This window comes from Leuresthes tenuis, unplaced genomic scaffold (genome assembly GCF_036924035.1).
Source record: "Leuresthes tenuis unplaced genomic scaffold, fLeuTen1.0.hap1 SCAF_11, whole genome shotgun sequence".
Classification (NCBI taxonomy): Eukaryota; Metazoa; Chordata; class Actinopteri; order Atheriniformes; family Atherinopsidae; genus Leuresthes; species Leuresthes tenuis.
In genome coordinates, this window is record NW_027325365.1 from 11,495,253 (window position 1) to 11,514,924 (window position 19,672).

Below are 19,672 nucleotides of genomic sequence, written 5' to 3' on the forward strand. Positions count from 1 at the left end.
AAAGTTTGAATATGGTTGATGAAGAATATTGTGTTTCAGTCGTGAAGTCCTCAAAGAATTCAAGCTGCCATGAAAGTCAGTGGAAGTACAACAAAGTATTAACTGCGTTTTTATTGGCTCATGATTCCAGAAATACTTACCCTCTACTTCATCTGAAAAAAAGCAGAAAATTACATAGATTTTCATCAAACATATCAAACCTTTCTGCAAAAATAAAAACCTGTATGAACATCCACCAAGCTTGTTCCATCCATAGTTTGATAAAGCTATTAAACTGTTGATAGAGATATATACATAATATACAGTATATATGTATATAAACACTTCTCACTCCGGGGCGGAAGATGGCGTTATGCACTTCTAATTGTTCACGACTGCCGTTAAAAATTAAGACGATTAGTCCGAGTCAGAGAGGTAGGCGGAGGGAGTCCACATAGCAAACTCCCTGCTGTAGCGTTTCACTATCTGTCCCAAACTGCCCGCTAACGCTATGTGGTCCGAGAAGTCTGCCTCTTGACGCCGAGTGCGACACGAGAAAAGCCGGACATTTTCCGTCAGAATGTTGGACTCTAATCGGGATATTTTGATGTCGGCACTTTGCTGAATCTTTCTGTCTCTCCTCCGGCAGCAGCAACAACATCAACAGCTGGCTAACTAGCTTTTAGCATTAGCAACCTACGGCTGAACAGCTGCCCGGAAAGAGGCCGCCGCAGCACCGGGTGTGGATTTAACTTTCTCTGGCCGAACATCTGCCCCGCTCGAACACAAAGTGCACCGCTCCATAAACTGATATTCCTATTTCCCGGTAAGAATGGAGTCCTCTTTGGGAATATGCGGAGAGGAATGCCTGTCAATATCCTTTTGAGTTATGTTTTCAGTATTTATAATTGGCTCTAGCTTGTTCGCTAACGTTAGCTTTCAGTGAATCTCAGGTAACGTAATTGGACGTTACTTGTACTGAATATCAACAACAACCACCTGGTTTACTAACCATGTTCTAATATAAATCCTGCCAGCTCTCAAGCTAGTTCATTGCTAACCATGTTAACACATGACCAGGCTGTTGTTACTTACCTTGGTTAATAATTTTATTGTGTAATAGGTTAACGTTAGCCCTTGTTTAGCTACAACAAGGTAACATGGCTGCATTGACTGCCACCAACAAACTCCTCTTTTTCTGTCTTATGACTTGCCATCTAATCAGTTAGCATGGCTTCTTTTAACACCTTTCCTATGTTAAGCTGCACGAATACCAATTTAAGATAATGACAACTGGGCTGTGTCCTGAGTGGGCTGAAATAAAAACTGTAGTTGTAATGCCCAAGCTCCTTTTCTCATCTTCCATCACAATAATTCCTTGATTGTGCTGCTCACACTGTGAGAGGTCAGGAGCTGAGGTTTGGCCAGAAGGAGCCCAGACTACTGTCACTAATTCAGCGCAGTGGAGACTTTATGTAAGTATCAAGAGATCTAAGCTACTGAAAACAAAAAAAGTGTTTTTGTCAGATAGGACCATAATTGGGGCTTAAAGATTTTCATCTGCAGCATTTCCCTCTTTTTTTTCAATTTCAATCCAAGTTCTTGATAGTTGTCTTTGTTAGAGGGAGCTGGAGTGTGTGACTTGGGCAGGTTTATGTGTGTAGGAGCTATTTAATCTGTTAACATTGACACAGCAACCATACTGCTTCCCAAATGTGGCTTGATATGGTTAAAAACAAACAAACATGAATGTAAGGTATCCACCTGTAGAAACTATAAAGTATATTTGAAAGGAACAAACCATTTAAACCATTTAATTTGAATAACGCAAGACCGTGCTGCAGGTTTGGTCTCCAAGACATTCAGTACCGGGTGTGATGCTACTCGACTGAGATTAGTTTCTACACAGAAGTGCTTCCCGTGGAGTTGTGTTGATTTGATTCAGTGTGGCATCAAGTAGATTTCAACCCAGATCTTTAAGCTGAGCGAACATTCTCCCCACACTAAAAAAAACTTCCTCTTGCTACTCTGATTTGTTCTTAGCTGTGATTTAGCTTCAAAGTCAGGTGGGTGGAACATGGTCAGTGACAGCTCCAGTGTTTGTTTTGTGAAAGGGAACATTGTGGGAAATGGCAGGGGGGATGTTGAATCATCAGTGTAGTTTGCATTTAGTTCCACCAGCAGCCAGCTCACTTATCCAGATTATCCAGAATTCCTTCACTTCATCTTGGACTGTAATGAGACTCACATGGCCACACAGTGGCATGCTCAGCTAACTGTGTTAAATCCTCACAAACTAAACTTAGGAGCAGTTTTGACAGGAGAAACCTGATGGCAGACATGACAAACGGGTACGAGTGTTTCAGTACAAATATCTTATTGTGACTGAATTGTTTCGTACGTGAAAAGGGTGACATATGTTGAATTCCCAATTGCATATCTGGAGTCAGTGGTGATTGTATGATTGTACAAGATATTTTTAAACTATGAGTGTAAATGGCTGCACATCACAGTAATACAGCTGTGCTATTAATACCAACTTGAGGTACACTATTCTGACACCCCTGTCGTTAAGCAACAGCACGGAGAGGTTTTGAGTCAGTATTTGTTGGGAACTTTTTCTTTGCCAAGAGTAGAGGTGTGAGAAGTTAGAAGAGCAAACTCAAACTCGCACAGATAAAATTACACATTATACTCGGCAACATATCAGACACTCTCAGTTACTGAACACCATAATGTCCCAAACCTCAGTCATTAATTCTGGATTACTAAACTGTAACATGTTTTATATTATCTTGTTATCTTAAATTCTTTTTGCTGTCGGATGTTCTGTAGATTTCGACATCAGAGATTCAGGGAAACTGCCCTGACACGTTTAGTCCCGCAAGCCTGAATCATTTTCCTCTCCTCAACCATAATCACGGTTATTGTAAAGTGGCGGGGAAGTGTGGGCAGTGCCCAGAGAGCCACTGTCACCCCTGCTGTAAGTCAGTCATTTGTGACTGGAATGTGACCCCGCCTACATTGATCCACATCACAGATTTGAAGCTGTTTCTGTGGATGACTAAATGACTTGGTTTGCATTTTAATCACTCTAACCCTAATAGCATGTCTGTCCACATTGTATTTTATGTTTTCATTCTGAATGCTTTGCATGAGTCTCAATTTTGAGTGTAAAATGATGGCTGTTTTGAGAGAAAACGCAGATTTTGGAGCTCATCTGTATGTGCTCTGTTTTTTAGATGAGTTTTTAGTAGACTTTATTTCAGTCCTGATTTGTTTTGACATCAGAGTTTGTGCTGTTCTCATCCAGATTGGGTGTTTTGGCCAACCCTGATGCCGTAGTGTCTCGTCCTGTGGCTCAGTTGTCCATACCCATCAATAGTAACTTTGAGATTGTACGAGGTATGTGGCTTGTTTTGTTTTTCTGAACTTTTTTGTGTATTGTAAATATGATCAAATATTAAATTAAACTGACAACTCTTAAAACCCCCTTTTTCGATTTTGATATGTGTATGAGGTTTGATATATGTATGTGATTCCCAGATCCAGCCTCACATTTTCTTAACCTTTAGGGTTTTACTCATTACTCAGAGTTACGGTATGTCCCAGTGATGTAAAAGTGAAAGTCAGGGCAGAGTTTGATTTGCACCTGAAGGAAAATTCAAATTGAAACACTATACAGATTGTGTGTGAGTTTGAATGATTAACGCCACCACTGGTTTACTCCCACTACAGACCTTTGAATCTCAATGCTTAAGCAACTTTCCTGTTTCCTTTCAGAAGCTCAAGAGGCTCTTCTCATTAACTTCTCAGTCGACTGTGAGTACTTTTTGTCTCTTCAAGTTAATAATTTGATAAGTCTGATTCAAGATTTTATCTAGCAGATCTCAATCACGGCACTCATTGCAGCTCAGCCCCTATCCAGCCGCACTGCACTTTTAGAGCATGCCTGCAGCTACGTCTTTATTTAGTAGCACACTCTGGTCATGAGTTGCCACGGCGCTCTGAAAGAATGCTGAATTGGTTTACTGTTACATCACTTTGCTTTGTTTCCCAGACCGTTTGTATTTCTACTACGTTTGTGAAATCCAAAGATGTCCAACATGCATGTGTTTTCTGTTCCCCTCTCAAGCCTGGGTTAGAATACGAATCAAAGGGGACAAAGTGCCAGAGCTGCTGTTGGAACTCCAGGACGATGATCGGACCCACACCTTCATTGCTCAGGTGAAGAGCGCTCAGGACCAAGGTAAGATTGGACTGTCTGTCAGTGGTCTAAAGCAGTGTGATGATTAATTATTCAGTCACTCATCTAACATTTATTTACAAAGGGTGGATTACGTCGCATGCTGCTCTCCTGTGTATTCTCGCTGTATTCTTGATTCCCTTTTTTTCTTTAATCACCAAGAGAGGCGCCAGCCCACCTCTGTGAATAAAAAATTGTTTTCTCTTTTAGAGCATTCTGGGTTATCTTAGGAGAGGAAATACCACCCGATAAACTGAGCAAAGATAATGCTTCCGTGTACTTTCTGTGTCATATTCCTTTCATGTATTCGTTGTGTTTAAACAGTGGCAGGAGGAAATGTGCTGTTCTGGCAGGCGGGAATATGTGATGAGTCACTGGCAAAGTTAAGAAAGCCACCATTCACAGTTACCCTTTATGAAACGTATATATTGTATACTGCTGAAGAGTGGTGCACTTTAGTGTTTTTTCCAGGTCTTGTATTGCATCTGCACATATTGCCATTCACCTGACTACGGGTGCCTCCACTAATCCTTATCTGCACAATCACAGATTTATTTTGTTATTTGGTTATCTCTATTTAAAATAGGAAATCTGATGTTTTCGGTGGTGCTTTTGGGAAACAGCATGTATGGAAGGGTTACTCACATGATTTTGTGGCATTGCTTTGACTCAGAACACGGTTTTGTAGTTCTGTTACCTCAATCAGGACACTTGACTTTTGGAGGGAAATGTGTCAAAACTACTTTAGAATCTGTGTTATTTGTATTTTTTATTTTATTTTTTGTTTTCTTGTCGTGAAGCTGTTAAGTCTTTGCAATTCTAACCAACAAATAAAGATTTGCACATGGAGTTTGCTTTTAAAGAGCAAATTCTGCCTAAAACCTTGACATTATGAGCCAAAGACACAACAATAAGACCAGAAATGGATGAGAATATGGAGAAATCTCATCCAACAGAGATAAATAACTTAGTGGAGAGATGAGAACCAGTAAAGAATTGTTCCATTGTGCTGCTGAGTTTGTTACGTTTACTAAAGATTGCTAACATTGTTTCATTGTACTGTAAAGTCTACCAGTGCATGTCAGAGTATCACAAAAACAGAGGCTCGCATTTAACACTGCTGTATTAAATGGGGCTCAAAACAGAGGCCATATTAGCCATACTGTATGACAAAGTTAGGCTACATTTAGCAAGGTATGGAAGGTAAATCAGGAGAGACACGAAAGATAAAACAAGACTTTTAGAAAGCTGTTCCCATCACCGTAAGCTTTACCTCAGCCCTTTGTCACCATCAGTCCTTCAGCTCATACCCCTGTTGTCCTGGCTGCCTGATGCCGATAGAGACATATTAGAAGCAGCCCCACAAAGTGAACTGCTTGTAATCGGTTTCATTTGCTTCTGCCATCTTCTGGTCCATAATCCTCGAGTCAGAAGCTGATACATAAGTGTCAGTGATGTCCCATCTCTTCAGCTGCACAAACAGCATCCATGCAGAAAAGCGACCTGTGTGAGCTTAATTAACTCAGAAATGTTTGTCTTGAAAGGCTGGAGTTTGTGAAACCTGTTGTACGCAGTAATTCGCAATGATGAAAATAACCAAAATCATCTACTACCTTTTATCAGAAGTACAAAAAACCCTGTGACACACCTACACTGTACATAAAGATGTACATGAGATAAAGTAGAGAGAACTCCCTCACATGATGTAATATTATGCACTGGTGAGGAACACTGCTCAAATTGGCTACATTTTCCTCTAGATTTCTGAGGTTATATGTCATAGAACAAATTAAAACTCTTAATAACGTCAAACACATTTCCATAATGTCTTATGTATATACTTTAGTTGCACTTTAAGCCATTTGCAGTAAGTGTTAAATACACAGCCTGTGTCAGATAATAGGATGTTGATGTTAGCTTACTTGCATGCACAGTGAATGATGGCACACATCCACTGATACTTGGACTTTTCCTCATTTGTTATGCAACCGTATCTAGATAAAATCAATATTCAGTTCTGGACCCTGACAGAACATCTTTAAGATAATGAAACTGTTCTCTGGAAACCATTTCTTGATCACTCTGCCTGTAAGTTTCTGCATTGTTTTGAGGTCCAGTATTGCACAAGGCCAACTTTTCCTCTAGACTGGCAGCTGCTTTTCTCATGGGATTGATTTTATGCAAATAGAGTCTTAGAGACTTGAAATTTGACTAATGAGCAGGGAAATTAAAAGCGGCTAAAGTTCATCCTACCAGGAGTCTAGATGGGAACTTAGCTGCTGTATCCACCTTATCCACTCAGTCACTTTTGCTTTTAAATCCTCTTTGTTTCCACCTCTGCGACCAACATCCTGGTTAGGAAATACGTTTTGAAGCAGAGTATTTGTAGAGGACAGATTTCTCAGAACCCGCCCATCCAGTTTGACAGCTAACTCTACCAGTTCCTCTCATTTACAAATAGTTGCTCGTAATATCCTGTGGTAAAAGAGGAAACTCTTCTTCCTTGAGCCTTGTCATAGCTGAGAAACAGGCCTGTAATGTCAGGACGTTACACCTTTGAGTGTTTGCTAATTTTCCTCTGAGTTAATATTCATATTTACAGAGATGAGTTGAAACAGAATGTACATTTTGATAGCTTTGTCTTTGTTTTCCAGGGCCCTCTGTTGGTTTACAGCATGTTGAATGAAAATGTTTGTCTTTGCTTCCTTCTGACACGCTGTTTGAATTTTCTCAGTTTCATCCAAACTCCCCAAACCCAAAACAATGGAACCCCTTACACCTGCGGCCCATCGAGGTCCAGTCCCCATCCCACCACAAAGAGCAACCAAGACAGCTAACACTATGAGTTCTGGAGTCAGCACACCCAAATCGACCAGTCTTAACAACACCACTTCAACAAATCAGAATAACACAGGTAATGTGATGAAGCACCAGCTTTACGGTATAGAAAGCATAAATAATGGGAAACAATAGGAATGAACCTAACCACTGCAGCGGTTACAATATTGAATCTCTCACTCCTCAAACATTTGGTTATTTTAACATTTGATTGAATCCTATTTTTTCTGAAGGACCAGGTCAATCACTTGCGACAGATTTTGGATTTGAGGAAAGCTTCAACCACACTCTCAAAGTTGAAGAGAAGAAGAACCATCAGAATCGCATTGTTGCCTCCAGGGAGCCTCCACCTGTTCCTCCTCTACCTCCCCGCAAAGCCTCCTTCGCTCCAACAAATCCTCTTCCTCCTGCACCGGTCCTGAAAGACAGGGCTGTCTCTTTCCAGGCCGGAGACAACTCTATGATTACTAGCAGCAAACCAGAGTAAGTAAGCCTGAAAACATCTGTCAACAACAGCTCTGCCGGCTAAAAGTGCTTAATATCTGTTGAACTAAGTTTGCTTAAGAAACAAAGTCCTTCGAAGCTCAGTATCTTGATGTGTAATCTGTCTGACTTGTTGTTCTGTTTTGAAAATCCCGTTGTAGTAGTTTTAAGTCAGGGTTTGAGTATGGGGACAGGCCACAGTCCTGGAGTGACAGTCCCACCACCAACAGCATGAAACAGGCTGTGCTCTCCAGCCAGGCCGGACAAAGAGAATACCTCATTAAACATCGCCTCGCAAAGAAAGAAAATGAATATGTGGACCTTCGGCCCTACAGGTGAGAGGAGCTTCTTCATACTCTGCGCTTTAAGTTGGAAAGTAAAACATTTTTAATCTATTTCTGCTGCCTCTCACATACACTGACTGTTGCACCGCAGGTTTTTTACAGGTACGTGGAACGTTAATGGCCAACCTCCAGACAGCAGCCTTGAAACATGGCTCTGCTGTGATGCTGAACCTCCTGATATATATGCTCTGGGGTCAGTGAGAATGAAAGATTCACCCTAACACTACTTTTTAGACCATAAGATTGCATATTTTGTCCATTTCTTACGTCCAAATAATTTTGAATATCCTTCCCTAATGTAGTTTTCAAGAATTGGACCTGAGCACTGAGGCTTTTTTTTACATGGACTCGTCCAAGGAGCAGCTGTGGGTTGATACTGTGGAGAGGAACTTGCACCCAAAAGCCAAGTATAAGAGGGTGAGTAGAAATGGAGTATGTGTGCACAAATTTTTGAGATGGTGAGTTTTGTTTATAGACGCAATGAAAATGGAAAAATGAGCAATATTCAACAGGCCACTGTGGAAAAAGTGGAGGACTACTTGTAACTGGAAATGTATCAAAGCCTACATTTTGTTTAATTTCTGCAGGTTCGGATCATACGATTAGTTGGGATGATGCTTGTGGTGTTTGTAAAGAAAATGCACAAGAATCACATAAAAGAAGTGGCTGCAGAGCATGTGGGGACCGGAATCATGGGGAAAATGGTTTGTTCACAATTACTGCTTTGTATGCTCCCCCTTTTAAGCCATTGTACTGAAACTGTGAAATAACAATGTTAAATTCTTGTTTTTTTTTTTATGACTGACTTTTTAAATTTACTGCGTGTAACGGTAACTTTAAAATAAGGACCTGTTTGATTGATGTTTCAGGGGAACAAAGGAGGCGTGGCAGTGAGGTTTGTTTTCCACAACACAAGCTTCTGCATTGTCAACTCCCATCTAGCAGCACACGTCGAAGACTTCGAGCGCCGCAATCAGGACTATAAAGACATTTGTGCCCGCATGACCTTCCACTTACTGGAACACCCCCCCCTCAGTATCGTCAAGCACGAGTGAGTTTGTCAGTTGTTATTCCGATCCACGCTCTCAGTCCGATTTTTACCCTCATTGGTTGTGTTTCTATCATCACTTTGACGTCTTGTTCACAGTTGACATTTAATTGTTTTAACTGATTCTGCTTTAATGGATTTATGTACCAATATCCCCTCATTTTCCAGAAGTACAAATGGGTTTATTATCTTATCAAGCATATGAGCCAGACTGAGAATAATCCTATTCACAACAAAGCTTGTTCTGTACTTCTGTTCTCTGAAGCTTTTCCCGTCCCTTTTGTGTGTCTCAGTGTAGTAATCTGGCTCGGGGACTTAAACTATCGTCTCTTTATGTACGATGCTGCTGATGTCAAACGGCTCATTGCTGAGAATGCGTTAAAGAAGCTCCAAGAAGTTGATCAGGTAAGAGACTGACTCAGTGTTTTCTCTTGTGCACCAACCACCACTGAAAAGCACATGAATGAAAATGAGTTGTCTATCAAGTCACTTGGACATTGACGTTAAGATGTTAGATAAAATAGATATGATCAAAATGACCAAAGAAAATGATGTGAATGCAGCTGTTGTGTTGCGGCCCTGTAGTCATAACTTGTAAGAGCAGACTAAGATGGACCTCACTGTAACATGAAAATGTCGCCACTTTCAATGTGTAGCTGAACATCCAGAGGCAGACCAAAAGAGCCTTCACAGACTTCATGGAAGGAGAGATTAACTTCATTCCCACGTACAAGTATGACCCCAAAACGGATCAGTGGGACTCGAGGTAAAACCACATTTTACTGTGTTTCCTTTTTTTTTTGAGCAAACATAACCATAATTAACTAATCTGACTGCTAGAAAATGCTCTCTGAGTTAGACTGGGACTTTTCAGTTGATTTTTGACAGTTGTTACTTGAATGGATGCAGTCTGATAGACCTACAACAAAAGGTGTGAAGTAGGACCGAGTGACAAAAATGTAAACAGACTGCAGTGTGTGGAAATTAGCTGTCATGGTGAAAGTTTTTTGCTGTAGCCATAAACATTTGATAATGTTCCGGATTCACACTTCAATAACACATTTATCTTGGCTCATAATGAAGATACAACAGTAGTAAGCCTGTTCCATTTGGGCCTAATCCACCTTGTGTTTAAGATGGACTGTTGCTATTTGTCCAGAACAAGTCAGGCAGGGTACAAATCTGTTGAAACAGGAGCACTCACATTCGTCTTATTCCAAGGCTACAAAATGGCCCCGGTTGAGTTTTCCTCTTTAGATTCCTGATTAAAATTCGCTTGTGAGGAAACCTTTTCTGGGCTTATCGCTAAACCAATACAGAGTCAGCAGTACTGTGCTTGTTTGTCTGATGTCCAGTTCCTGACTTTTCCTCTCAAACTGCGGCTGTTTCTTGCAGTGGGAAGTGCCGGGTCCCGGCTTGGTGTGACAGAATCCTGTGGAGGGGCAACAATGTCAAGCAGCTTAAATATCGAAGTCACATGGAACTGAAAACCAGTGACCACAAACCTGTCAGTTCCCTCTTCAGTATAGGGGTAAGAATCTACACTGAAACTCCTTGCATGGTTGAAATGTGCAGGGTTATACAATTAATTTAAACTAATTTTGGTTAAAAATAAGTAATGAAAACCAGAAATGAACATTTGTATAAAAGTTCAGATGGTCGGTTTCTTTGTGTAACAGGTGAAAGTTGTTGATGATCAGCGCCACAAAAGGGTGTTTGAGGACATTGTTCGGGCAATGGATAGAATGGAGAACGACTTCCTTCCATCTGTATCTCTGAGCAGGAGGGAGGTAATAATACTGAGAGCATGTCTCACGTTCTCTCTGTGACGTAAAATCAGTGAACCCTCATAGTCTGTCAAATACCCCTCGAAAACAGAAAGATTTTAATGGTTGTAGTGACTCAATCGCTGTCTGGAATAATGTTACTGGAAAACTGTGATTAATGTGGACTCTTTTGACTTTTTATAGTTTACATTTCCGAATGTAAAATTCCGCCAGCTTCAGAAGGAGCGCTTCCAAATAACCAACGACGGACAGGTACCCTGTCACTTCGCCTTCATCCCCAAACTCACTGACTCGCAGTATTGCAAGTCTTGGCTGCGTGCCGAGCCAAGCGATGGCTTCTTAGAGCCAAGTAAGTCCCTTTGATCCTGATTAAGTTGTTGTTTTTTTTTTTTTTTATATAATTTTCCCCAGGCTTGTCACCTCAATCTATTGTTATTTATTAGTATTAGATGCACAGAGGAGATTATACAGTGTATTTTTGGGACAACTTTGCAATTTTGCCTCTGCAGAGTTTGTCACTTTAGTGTTGTGAGTTTGAATATTGTCAAGTGTCATGACACCTTATTCTCCTGTCTAAATGGGAACAATCTAGTTTACACTTAAAACTCTAATGGTGGAGTTTTCATTTGTGCTGTTATTATTATTATTTTGTGTATTATTATTATTTTTGTAATACACAACACAGGAGACAAGTACAAATTGTTTAGGATCTGCCTCATTTGTCTCTCATTTTCCCCAAACTACACAGAATATACAGTATTTCTGTGTTTATTGCTTTACTTGCTTTTTTATACTGATACTTTATTTTATTACCTTACTTACTTATTTATTTTGCACACAATGGAACTGGTCCCTCATTTTGTATTCAGTTTTACTTTTGTTGTTCTTGCATTTTATGTTTACTCTCTATATTGAGTGGCTAAAAACAACATGTCATTGTTACCCATACGATGTCATCCATCATTCCCAACATGTTGTTGTTACACATTAAACATATCTTATTTATATGTTTAATGTGTAACAACAACATGTTGGGAATGATGGATTAGATTAGTTTCACAAACTGTAGAAGATTGATTGTTTGAGTCACACTTCATGAGGTGTTTCCTAGACAGGTAATGCTCCTTTGGTTTGAAGTGATCTGGACGCCGTCTTATCCTCCTGTACAGGTGAGACCCTGGAGATCTATCTGGAGATTTATGTCAGTAAAGACTCTGTCACGCTGCTGAACTCTGGAGAAGACTCTATAGAGGACATTCTGGTGCTCCATCTGGATCGTGGCAAAGACTACTTCATCACCATCTCTGGCAACTACCTGCCCAGCTGTTTTGGCACCTCGCTGGAGAGTCTGTGTCGCATGAAGAAGCCGATCAGAGAGATCCCCATCACCAAACTCATTGACCTGGTGAGGGAAAGCTTAACCAGCAGTAATGAAATGGAAATAGTATTGGAGCACTTTAAAGTAATAGGATTAGTGAACAAATTTCCTTCAAAGTAGCTGGGACTGACTTAGTTATGTAAAACTTTCCCAGCGCACGACACCTTAGCTCAGATTCTCAGCTCTTAATACTTGAACAGAGACACGTGAGGGCTTGTTCTCTCCATCAGGGTACACACAGTCACAGAGAAAATGTCTATATATATAGAGAGAGAATATAAAATGCCTCAACATGTATATTTCTGTCCTTGAGGGGCCAAACAAACCAGGAAGTAACTAAAACTTTGGAAGGGAGCTCCTTGGAGAACAGGGAAGACTGACTCAGACTAGAACCACTGTAGTCTGCTTCATATAAATAGGTCCTCTTGTCTTCTCACAATCACCTCTTTCTGCTTCTATTATGCTATTTTTTTTACCTTATCTGATCTGACTTTGGAATATAGTGTTACTGTCATGGCTTTATTTCCACTTAAGCCTTCATTTTCCTACTGCGCTGGTGATTTGATCAGTGATTTATGCAAAAACAATCCATAATCTATCTACTTTTCTTATTCTGTGTTTATACATAGTTTGGCATCTACTTTGTTCTTTCTTCTTATATTCCCCTTCATCACCTCTCATTGTCTTGATCATTCCTTTCCAACTCTTCGCTGTGGTTGTGGGCTGACTTCTTGCTCAGGGAGAGGACAGCTACATGGAAAAGGTAAAATATTAACACAGTTACTGAGCAGCTATCGGGCACATCAGGGTCAATATCACCGCAGCTATCAAACGCCTATGATCCGGTATCTGATTTATAAGCTGTTGTTGACCTTCCTCTGTTTTCCATGTCGTAAAGAGTAACCGCTTCAGGTATTGTTAGAAGCTGAGCTACGATAAAGGTCTGGTTATTGTGTAACTTTAAGCTTAAGAGTTCCACTTGGATATGGACGATTATGTTTCCGATTCTTTTATGGTTTAATCATTACCACTGAGAACCTCCAGCTCGTGATAAAATTATTAAAAGATAGCGTGGTATTTTGATTACATACAGAGATTTGCTCTGTTTTTTTAATGCTAAATTTCAGTTCGTGCAGGAATTCACACCCTTGATTTTTTTATTTGTGCATAATTATTCCAAAGCGAAAGAAGAAAGAAAGTGTTCCACTTTGAGCTCTGCTGTCGGATGTGTGTGAGTAAGTTTTATTGGTGCACTTTATTTTTTGTCCCGCAGTTTTCACCTGGAACGTTGTCATATTTATTACCACAGTGATTTGATGAGTTGATTTTTCGGCAATAAAAGCCTCTTAGGTTCGTCTCGAATGCTACTTCCTTCATGGATCATAGTTTATTCACGCTCCAACTGGCATCTTAATATATTATTTCATGCGTTCCTTGTGTTGGCTGAAACGGTCTTGGACTCAAACTGATTTACATATTTTCGACTCTGATTATTTCACATCAAACTGACGATGGCAACACTTTGCTTTGAGTTAGAAGTAGAAGAAATTTTCTGTTTTATGCCTACACAGAATGCTGGAACATGTTGATAAACAGGTGTCTTATGTCTTATCTAAAAATGATTCTGCGGTTACTCGCTTTACATCTCTGAAAGCTGATGTGAGCAGTCACAGACCGGACCTTTCCCTAGTTAGCTTAGTTTTAATCTGTGTTTGGATCAGTCACCCGTTAAATCTCTCAGGCCTGTTTAGGACGCAGAGGATACACGAGTCTAGTGAAAGTTCTACACATGAAATCTCATTTCACAGCAGGTCAGCCTTGCAGCTCTCTTGTACACGTGACTAAGATTAATGAGGGGAAGTATTGCAGTCTCATCAGCTAAGCTCAGAAGCTCATATGAAGCTTGTTCTTGATGGGCGTCAGTGAATAGCCCCATAAATGAGCAGAGAAACACAATATACTGTAAATATGGCGCTTGATTGTTCATAGTAACATGTAAACATATTTTGCATTTAGGTTTCCTGGGTCTGCATTTAATTCTCTACTCTTTATCTTCAGGGATCTCATTAGAAGCTTTGGTGTCTAAGCATTTTACAGAAATTCACACTGGTTATGGATGTTAGCATCTTCTCCAGTTTCCCCTGCCTTCATTTTCAGCCTAAAGTAGTTGTGGTTATTTTTGGACGCTCTCGGGATCCATTTGCAGAGATAAAAAGAACCTGATATCCTGCTTAGTAAAATGGCTCACTTTCCCAGCCTCCACACCTCAAACACAGTCTTGAACTCAGTTGCTCCATCACTAAATATGCAGATTTTGTGCAGTAAATCCTGTATTCTTTGCCACAGTCGACAGCAGAAATATTTTTTCATGGGCTGAAAATCACATCACTTTAAATGTAAATTATGATTATTCTGGGAATGCTAAAATCTTTGCTGAAGCTCTGTTGAATATGTGATTTTGATTATTATTATTTCCTATTTTTGCCAATCAGGAGAAGTCCAAGGTGAACTTCCTGATGGTGGATGGGGCGAGCACAGAGGACAAACCTCTGAAGATCCCCAAGGAGGTGTGGATTCTGGTGAACCACCTCTACTCCAAATCCTGTGATCAGGTAAGAAAGCTAAAACTGATCACATACTTGCCAAGCAGTGTTTTATTTGTACATGTTTAGATTAAGATGCATCATAAAAATAAATAGGTAGCTCAGTGATTGGTTAGTATTTGCAATAGAGGACTGTATTAACTTGTGTGTTTATGTAAAATGTGATGGTACTTTTAAAAATGTCTATTTTAAAATAATACTTTCAGTAGGATGTTGTGTAAAATTAAAATAAAAACTAAATACAATGATTTGCAACTCTCAATCAAATATTTTATTCACAATAAAACACAGAAAACACATCAAACACTGAAAGTGAGACATTCGATCTATTCACGAACAATATGAGCTTATTTTGAACATGGTGGCAGCGACACATCTAAAACAGTTGGTATGGGGACAACAAAAAGCTGGAAAAGTAAGCGGTAATACAAACACAGCTGGAGGAACATGTCGCAACTAGTCTGTTGGTAACAGGTTGATTGGCAACATATTGTGGAGCAATTTCAGAATAATGGTCATCAGAGGAAACTTTGAATCTTTTTATGATATGTACTTTAGATCTTGAGAAATCTCAGTGCACAGGGACACAAACAAAACTAGATATTGGATGACTGTGATCAGGCACAATTCTGCTGAAAATATTTGGCGGATCATGTTAAGCAGCCAGAATCCTACGTCATACAAGATTGGGGCACCATTCTTCTCTCTAAGGTCCAACAGCTGGACTCCTCAGTTCCCAGATGTTTACAGACTGTTGTTAAAAGAAGACGGGATGCTACACAGTGGGAAACATGGACTGTCCCATGACATCCTGCCATCAGCTTCAAGATAAACTAAAAAGATCTAAAAAATACCACAATTTCAATATGATTTCAATGTTTTATTTGAAATAAAATAATGGTTTATGAGACTTGCAAATCTGATGTTTTTATTCACATTTCAGTGTCTCATCCTCTTTTGAATTGCTGTTGTATTCTAAGATGTAAATGTCAGCTGTATACAGAACATATGGGCATAAAACTAGCAGAGACAGATACTGACTTTCAGATTCTAACTGGACTCAAAATGTGTGGGAACTGGTGTAAATGCTCTGTTCTTATCTTCTAGGAGGACTTGTTCCAGACACCAGGCTTACAGGAGGAGCTCCAGAGCATCATTGACTGTCTGGACACCAGCATCCCTGAGTCCATCCGTATCCTTATATGTGCTCAGTTTTTCTTTCAGCCCAAAATGCCGAAAAAGAGCAGATGGCATGACGCACTCCCATAACAGTTTTCTCACTTAACACCATGACCCTATTTGGGCCTCAATGTTAATGTCCCCCTCTGTTACAAATCAAGTTTTTAACATGTCCCTTAGATGTTTTCTTTATGTGTTGTGAGACGTATCATGAGTCTAGGAGCCGGGCTATTTCCTGGAGGAAGTGGCTTTTAGTGTTGCCCCGCAGTGCTGTAGCTCCCAGCTTGGCCTTGCTTCTTCTGTGTGTTGCTAATCAGGTAACCGGACTACCTCTCTTAGTTGGCCTGGCTCCTGAAACTAACAGCACCTGAATTTTTGAAAGCATAGAAGTTAAAAGTATTACCATTTTTGCATTTCCATGTGTCTTATTGAATTCTTTCTGCTGTCTTTAGAATCGCTCTTTAGTTCAAAGACTTATGGCTGAATTTCTCTTATTTTAACTTAACTTTATTGGACATAAACTTGGATCATGCTGGATGTATGCCTGAATTACGCTGATGTTATTTGGCCATAGTCACCCAATGAGGAAGAGTCATATCCCGAGCAATTCTTTTAAGTCGATAGTTTATTTTTGTTGTTTTCTTTTCCTTATAGAGGATTTATAACTGCCCAAGTGGGACTTAAAAAGCTAAGTTAGCTTGCTTGTTAACTGTTTGCAGGTCATGAGTTGTTGTGGAGGTTTAATATTTGCTGCCTCTTCCATGCTCCTCACAGATGCACAGCCGGATCTAGTCACAATGCCCACACTTGACTCCAGAAATGCTTATCCTTCCTTAACTTCTCACTTAGCTGGTTGTAACCACTCTGTAGCCGAGGCTCTGTTGATCTTCCTGGAGGCCTTGCCGGAGCCAGTTGTTTGTTATGAACTCTACCAACGGTGTCTGGACAGTTCTCATGACAGCCGTCTCTGCAAACAGGTCGGTGATCTCAAGTCCTTTCTGTTGCACAGTGACTGTGACAACGCAGACAAGAGTGCATTATTATTTATGTACTATGTAATCAATCTCTGTCACTGCTTTGATGTTTTCTAGTTGATCTCCCAGCTGCCCCGGGCCCATCGCAACGTGTTTCGGTATTTAATGGCCTTTCTGAAAGAGCTTCTGAAGCACTCAAACAATAACAACCTAACAGCTAGTCTCATAGGTAAGAAACAAAGTGTTATCATTTTGCACATGTGCCATATGGAGGAGTTTATCACAGGTTTATTAAGCTGATTTCAGCCCATATAAAATGCTGAAGGATTAGATTGTAACGAGTGACTTATTGTACTTATTCAAACTGTCTTTGCTCTATATACACGAATGTCAATGCATATCGTCTTTTAATTGAAAAGCCATTTATATGTGTTGATGACTGAATAATAATGTTTAATTCAAAGGTACTCGACTATCAGTAACGTTGTGGTGGATTCAGATGTAGTTTAGTTTCTCATCACCCTTATGCTTTCCAGATTGCTAAATATCCTGAAAAACTACTGAAAAGTTCACACGCCTGCTATGAATTATTTTCTTGTGTTTTAGCTACCCTCTTTGCCAGCCTCCTCATCAGACCACCCCCCAACTTGGTGAGCAGACAAACACCACATGACCGGCAGAAAGCCATCAACTTTATTCTGGGTTTCCTCATGGCTGTAGACGAGGAGTAACGGAGGTCGAGGTTTCATCATGGGGTCAGTTGGGTTTTCAGCTGATTCCCAACTTGACTTACTTGCTGCAATTAACATGGACCTGTTTATCGCACTGTGTAACTACTCCACTTCGTTGTTTTTTTTTTCCATCTGTTGGAAACCAACGCGGATGTTCTGCACCCAGCTTTTTTTTTTTTACCAACTGTCCTGTCGGAGATATTCAAAACTTCCTGTAGAGCTTTGAAGATTTTAGCAGTTGTCCTATCTTAAGTTCATACACGGTATGATCGGGTGCTGGATGCGGAAGCTTTTGGGAGAGGCTCGAACTGATGCCTGTGCACTTTCTGGCGAACAAAAGGACGCGTGCCCTCCAGACCACACCTGTCCTCGCTGTCAGCTGACACTTCTAGATGTAGGTGCTCATGCCAAAATGACCCCTGAACAGTGAGTGGTGGGAATGTGAAAACACTACGTATCCACTGAGGCTAAAAGAAAGACTCACACTAAAACCAGGAAATGTACTTCCTGAGGTTGTAGAGAACTAGACTGAATACAGTATTTACAAGTGAACTGTTAAAAGTTAAGTAGTTCAAAATGGGATAATAATGAAACTGTAACTAAGAATGTTTAAGCTTAAGACGAACCATGACAATCATTTGTTGCTGCATTTTATCTGTGGGGACAATAGTAAGATACCTTAGAGATTTATTTGGTAACATATCTGTATTTTATCTGTTATTTATATAGTTTTTTTTCCCTTTAACTTTGCACCGTTTTGAATGTTTTTTTTGTTTTTTTTTCATCATCTGTACGGTTTACTTTCAAATCTACATTAGCTAAATAAAAAGTATTCATCACTTGTTTTTATCACCCTATTGTAGAAAAGGCTCTTTGTTGTGAATGTTTGCTGTGTTTTTGTAACCACAGCCGTGCGCCTTACTTACAGTTTTATCAGTTTCCCCCCAGATGCGAAACAAGTCTGTTAACACACTAACTTCCTGGTAAACCAGAATCGAGTGGAGACCCGCCCTGTTTGGTTCTCAATGGTGTAAATAGTGAATGTTTCCTGTTTCATGGGTGTTTGACTGTACGTTGGTGCGATTTTCTGATGGCGTCTACAGTTTCTCATGTTTGTCTCGATGGTGGTGCTGTTGATGTCCATGTTTGTTTACATGTTTTTTTTCTTTTTTTCCTCCACTTAAAGCTAATTTTTCATCATCTAAGACCTTTGTGATGCCATGACACATTTGCCTCTGTGCTTCTGCATAATCTGGGAGCAAGTCCAGCAAGATTTGACGAGTCTTTACTCTGTAGGTTACAGCCGAGCTTCGTGCTCCTTCTGCAAAGAATCTTTTTATTTTTTTTCCTTTTTTAACTTACTCTTACAAAAGATGTCATGGTTATTGAAATGAGGAACTTCTCTGCTGTGTTTAGTGAATATTTCCTCTTGAAGAGTTTCACCAACAGACGTCGGCTTCAGTTTTTCGTGCTCAGTATCTTGTGCAATTGTAGTGATACCAGAATATGCCCAAAGCTTTTCTTGTTTGAGGAACACAAGATCTGAAATGACAGAGAGTGTGAACAATTGATGTGATGTGAAAATGCTGACAATCGTGGCATATTACAATAACTCCTGTTGGTCTTAAGTTTTCAGTTTATTCCGCCTTATTGCCATCCACCTTCTTAATTTTTCTGTTGGGTTTGATTAAACCGAGCTTTGCCAAATGGCAGCTCAAGCCAGTGTCAGGTCATACTGATTATTTAAGTTTGGGAGAATAGTTTTACTAAAGCTGTTTATCTTTTCATTCATTATGTTAGAAATGCAACCCTCACTATGTCAAACGGGACACTATAATCAATACTTCTCATTTTAAGTTTTGTCTAATGCCGCTGTACCAACTGGTGTCATGGTGTGGATTCGTTGTATATTTTCTTTCTTTCTTTTTATTTTTTCATTTTTTGCCATAAAATTAAGGACATTTAAAGGTACACAATGACACTCTTGGTTTTGACTTTACTGAATTTTGGTACTTTTAATTTATTCAAAAGGAATAAAACTATCTACAGAGCCATTGTGTTCCTTTTGACTGCGTCTTATTG

General features: G+C 39.9%; 1 protein-coding gene across 2 annotated transcripts; it reads left to right on the top strand.

Annotated features, from left to right (window-relative positions):
• The first annotated feature begins 406 nt into the window (after window positions 1–406).
• On the top strand, window positions 407–19,644 carry ocrl (OCRL inositol polyphosphate-5-phosphatase). 2 transcript variants are annotated; one of them, XM_072395421.1, is made up of 24 exons: window positions 407–853; window positions 1,375–1,454; window positions 3,293–3,384; window positions 3,763–3,801; window positions 4,115–4,228; window positions 6,960–7,139; window positions 7,297–7,546; window positions 7,708–7,881; window positions 7,982–8,083; window positions 8,193–8,307; window positions 8,478–8,594; window positions 8,760–8,941; window positions 9,232–9,343; window positions 9,595–9,704; window positions 10,334–10,469; window positions 10,618–10,728; window positions 10,909–11,074; window positions 11,895–12,130; window positions 12,843–12,866; window positions 14,596–14,715; window positions 15,814–15,898; window positions 16,735–16,862; window positions 16,977–17,088; window positions 17,466–19,644. In XM_072395421.1, exons 1-24 carry the CDS (start codon window positions 812–814, stop codon window positions 17,588–17,590), a joined length of 2,952 nt encoding a protein of 983 aa, XP_072251522.1. In that variant the 5' UTR covers window positions 407–811; the 3' UTR covers window positions 17,591–19,644. The 2 variants fall into 2 exon arrangements, with proteins under 2 accessions (XP_072251522.1, XP_072251523.1); XM_072395422.1 differs by lacking the exon at window positions 12,843–12,866.
• The last annotated feature ends 28 nt before the right edge of the window (window positions 19,645–19,672 follow it).

Coding starts and splice junctions, on each gene's coding strand:
- ocrl (XM_072395421.1), top strand. CDS start 812: ATGGAGTCCTCTTTGGGAATATGCGGAGAGGAATGCCTGTCA. Junction 7,547..7,707: donor ATTACTAGCAGCAAACCAGA/GTAAGTAAGCCT, acceptor ATCCCGTTGTAG/TAGTTTTAAGTCAGGGTTTG. Junction 15,899..16,734: donor CAGCATCCCTGAGTCCATCC/GTATCCTTATAT, acceptor CTTCTCACTTAG/CTGGTTGTAACCACTCTGTA.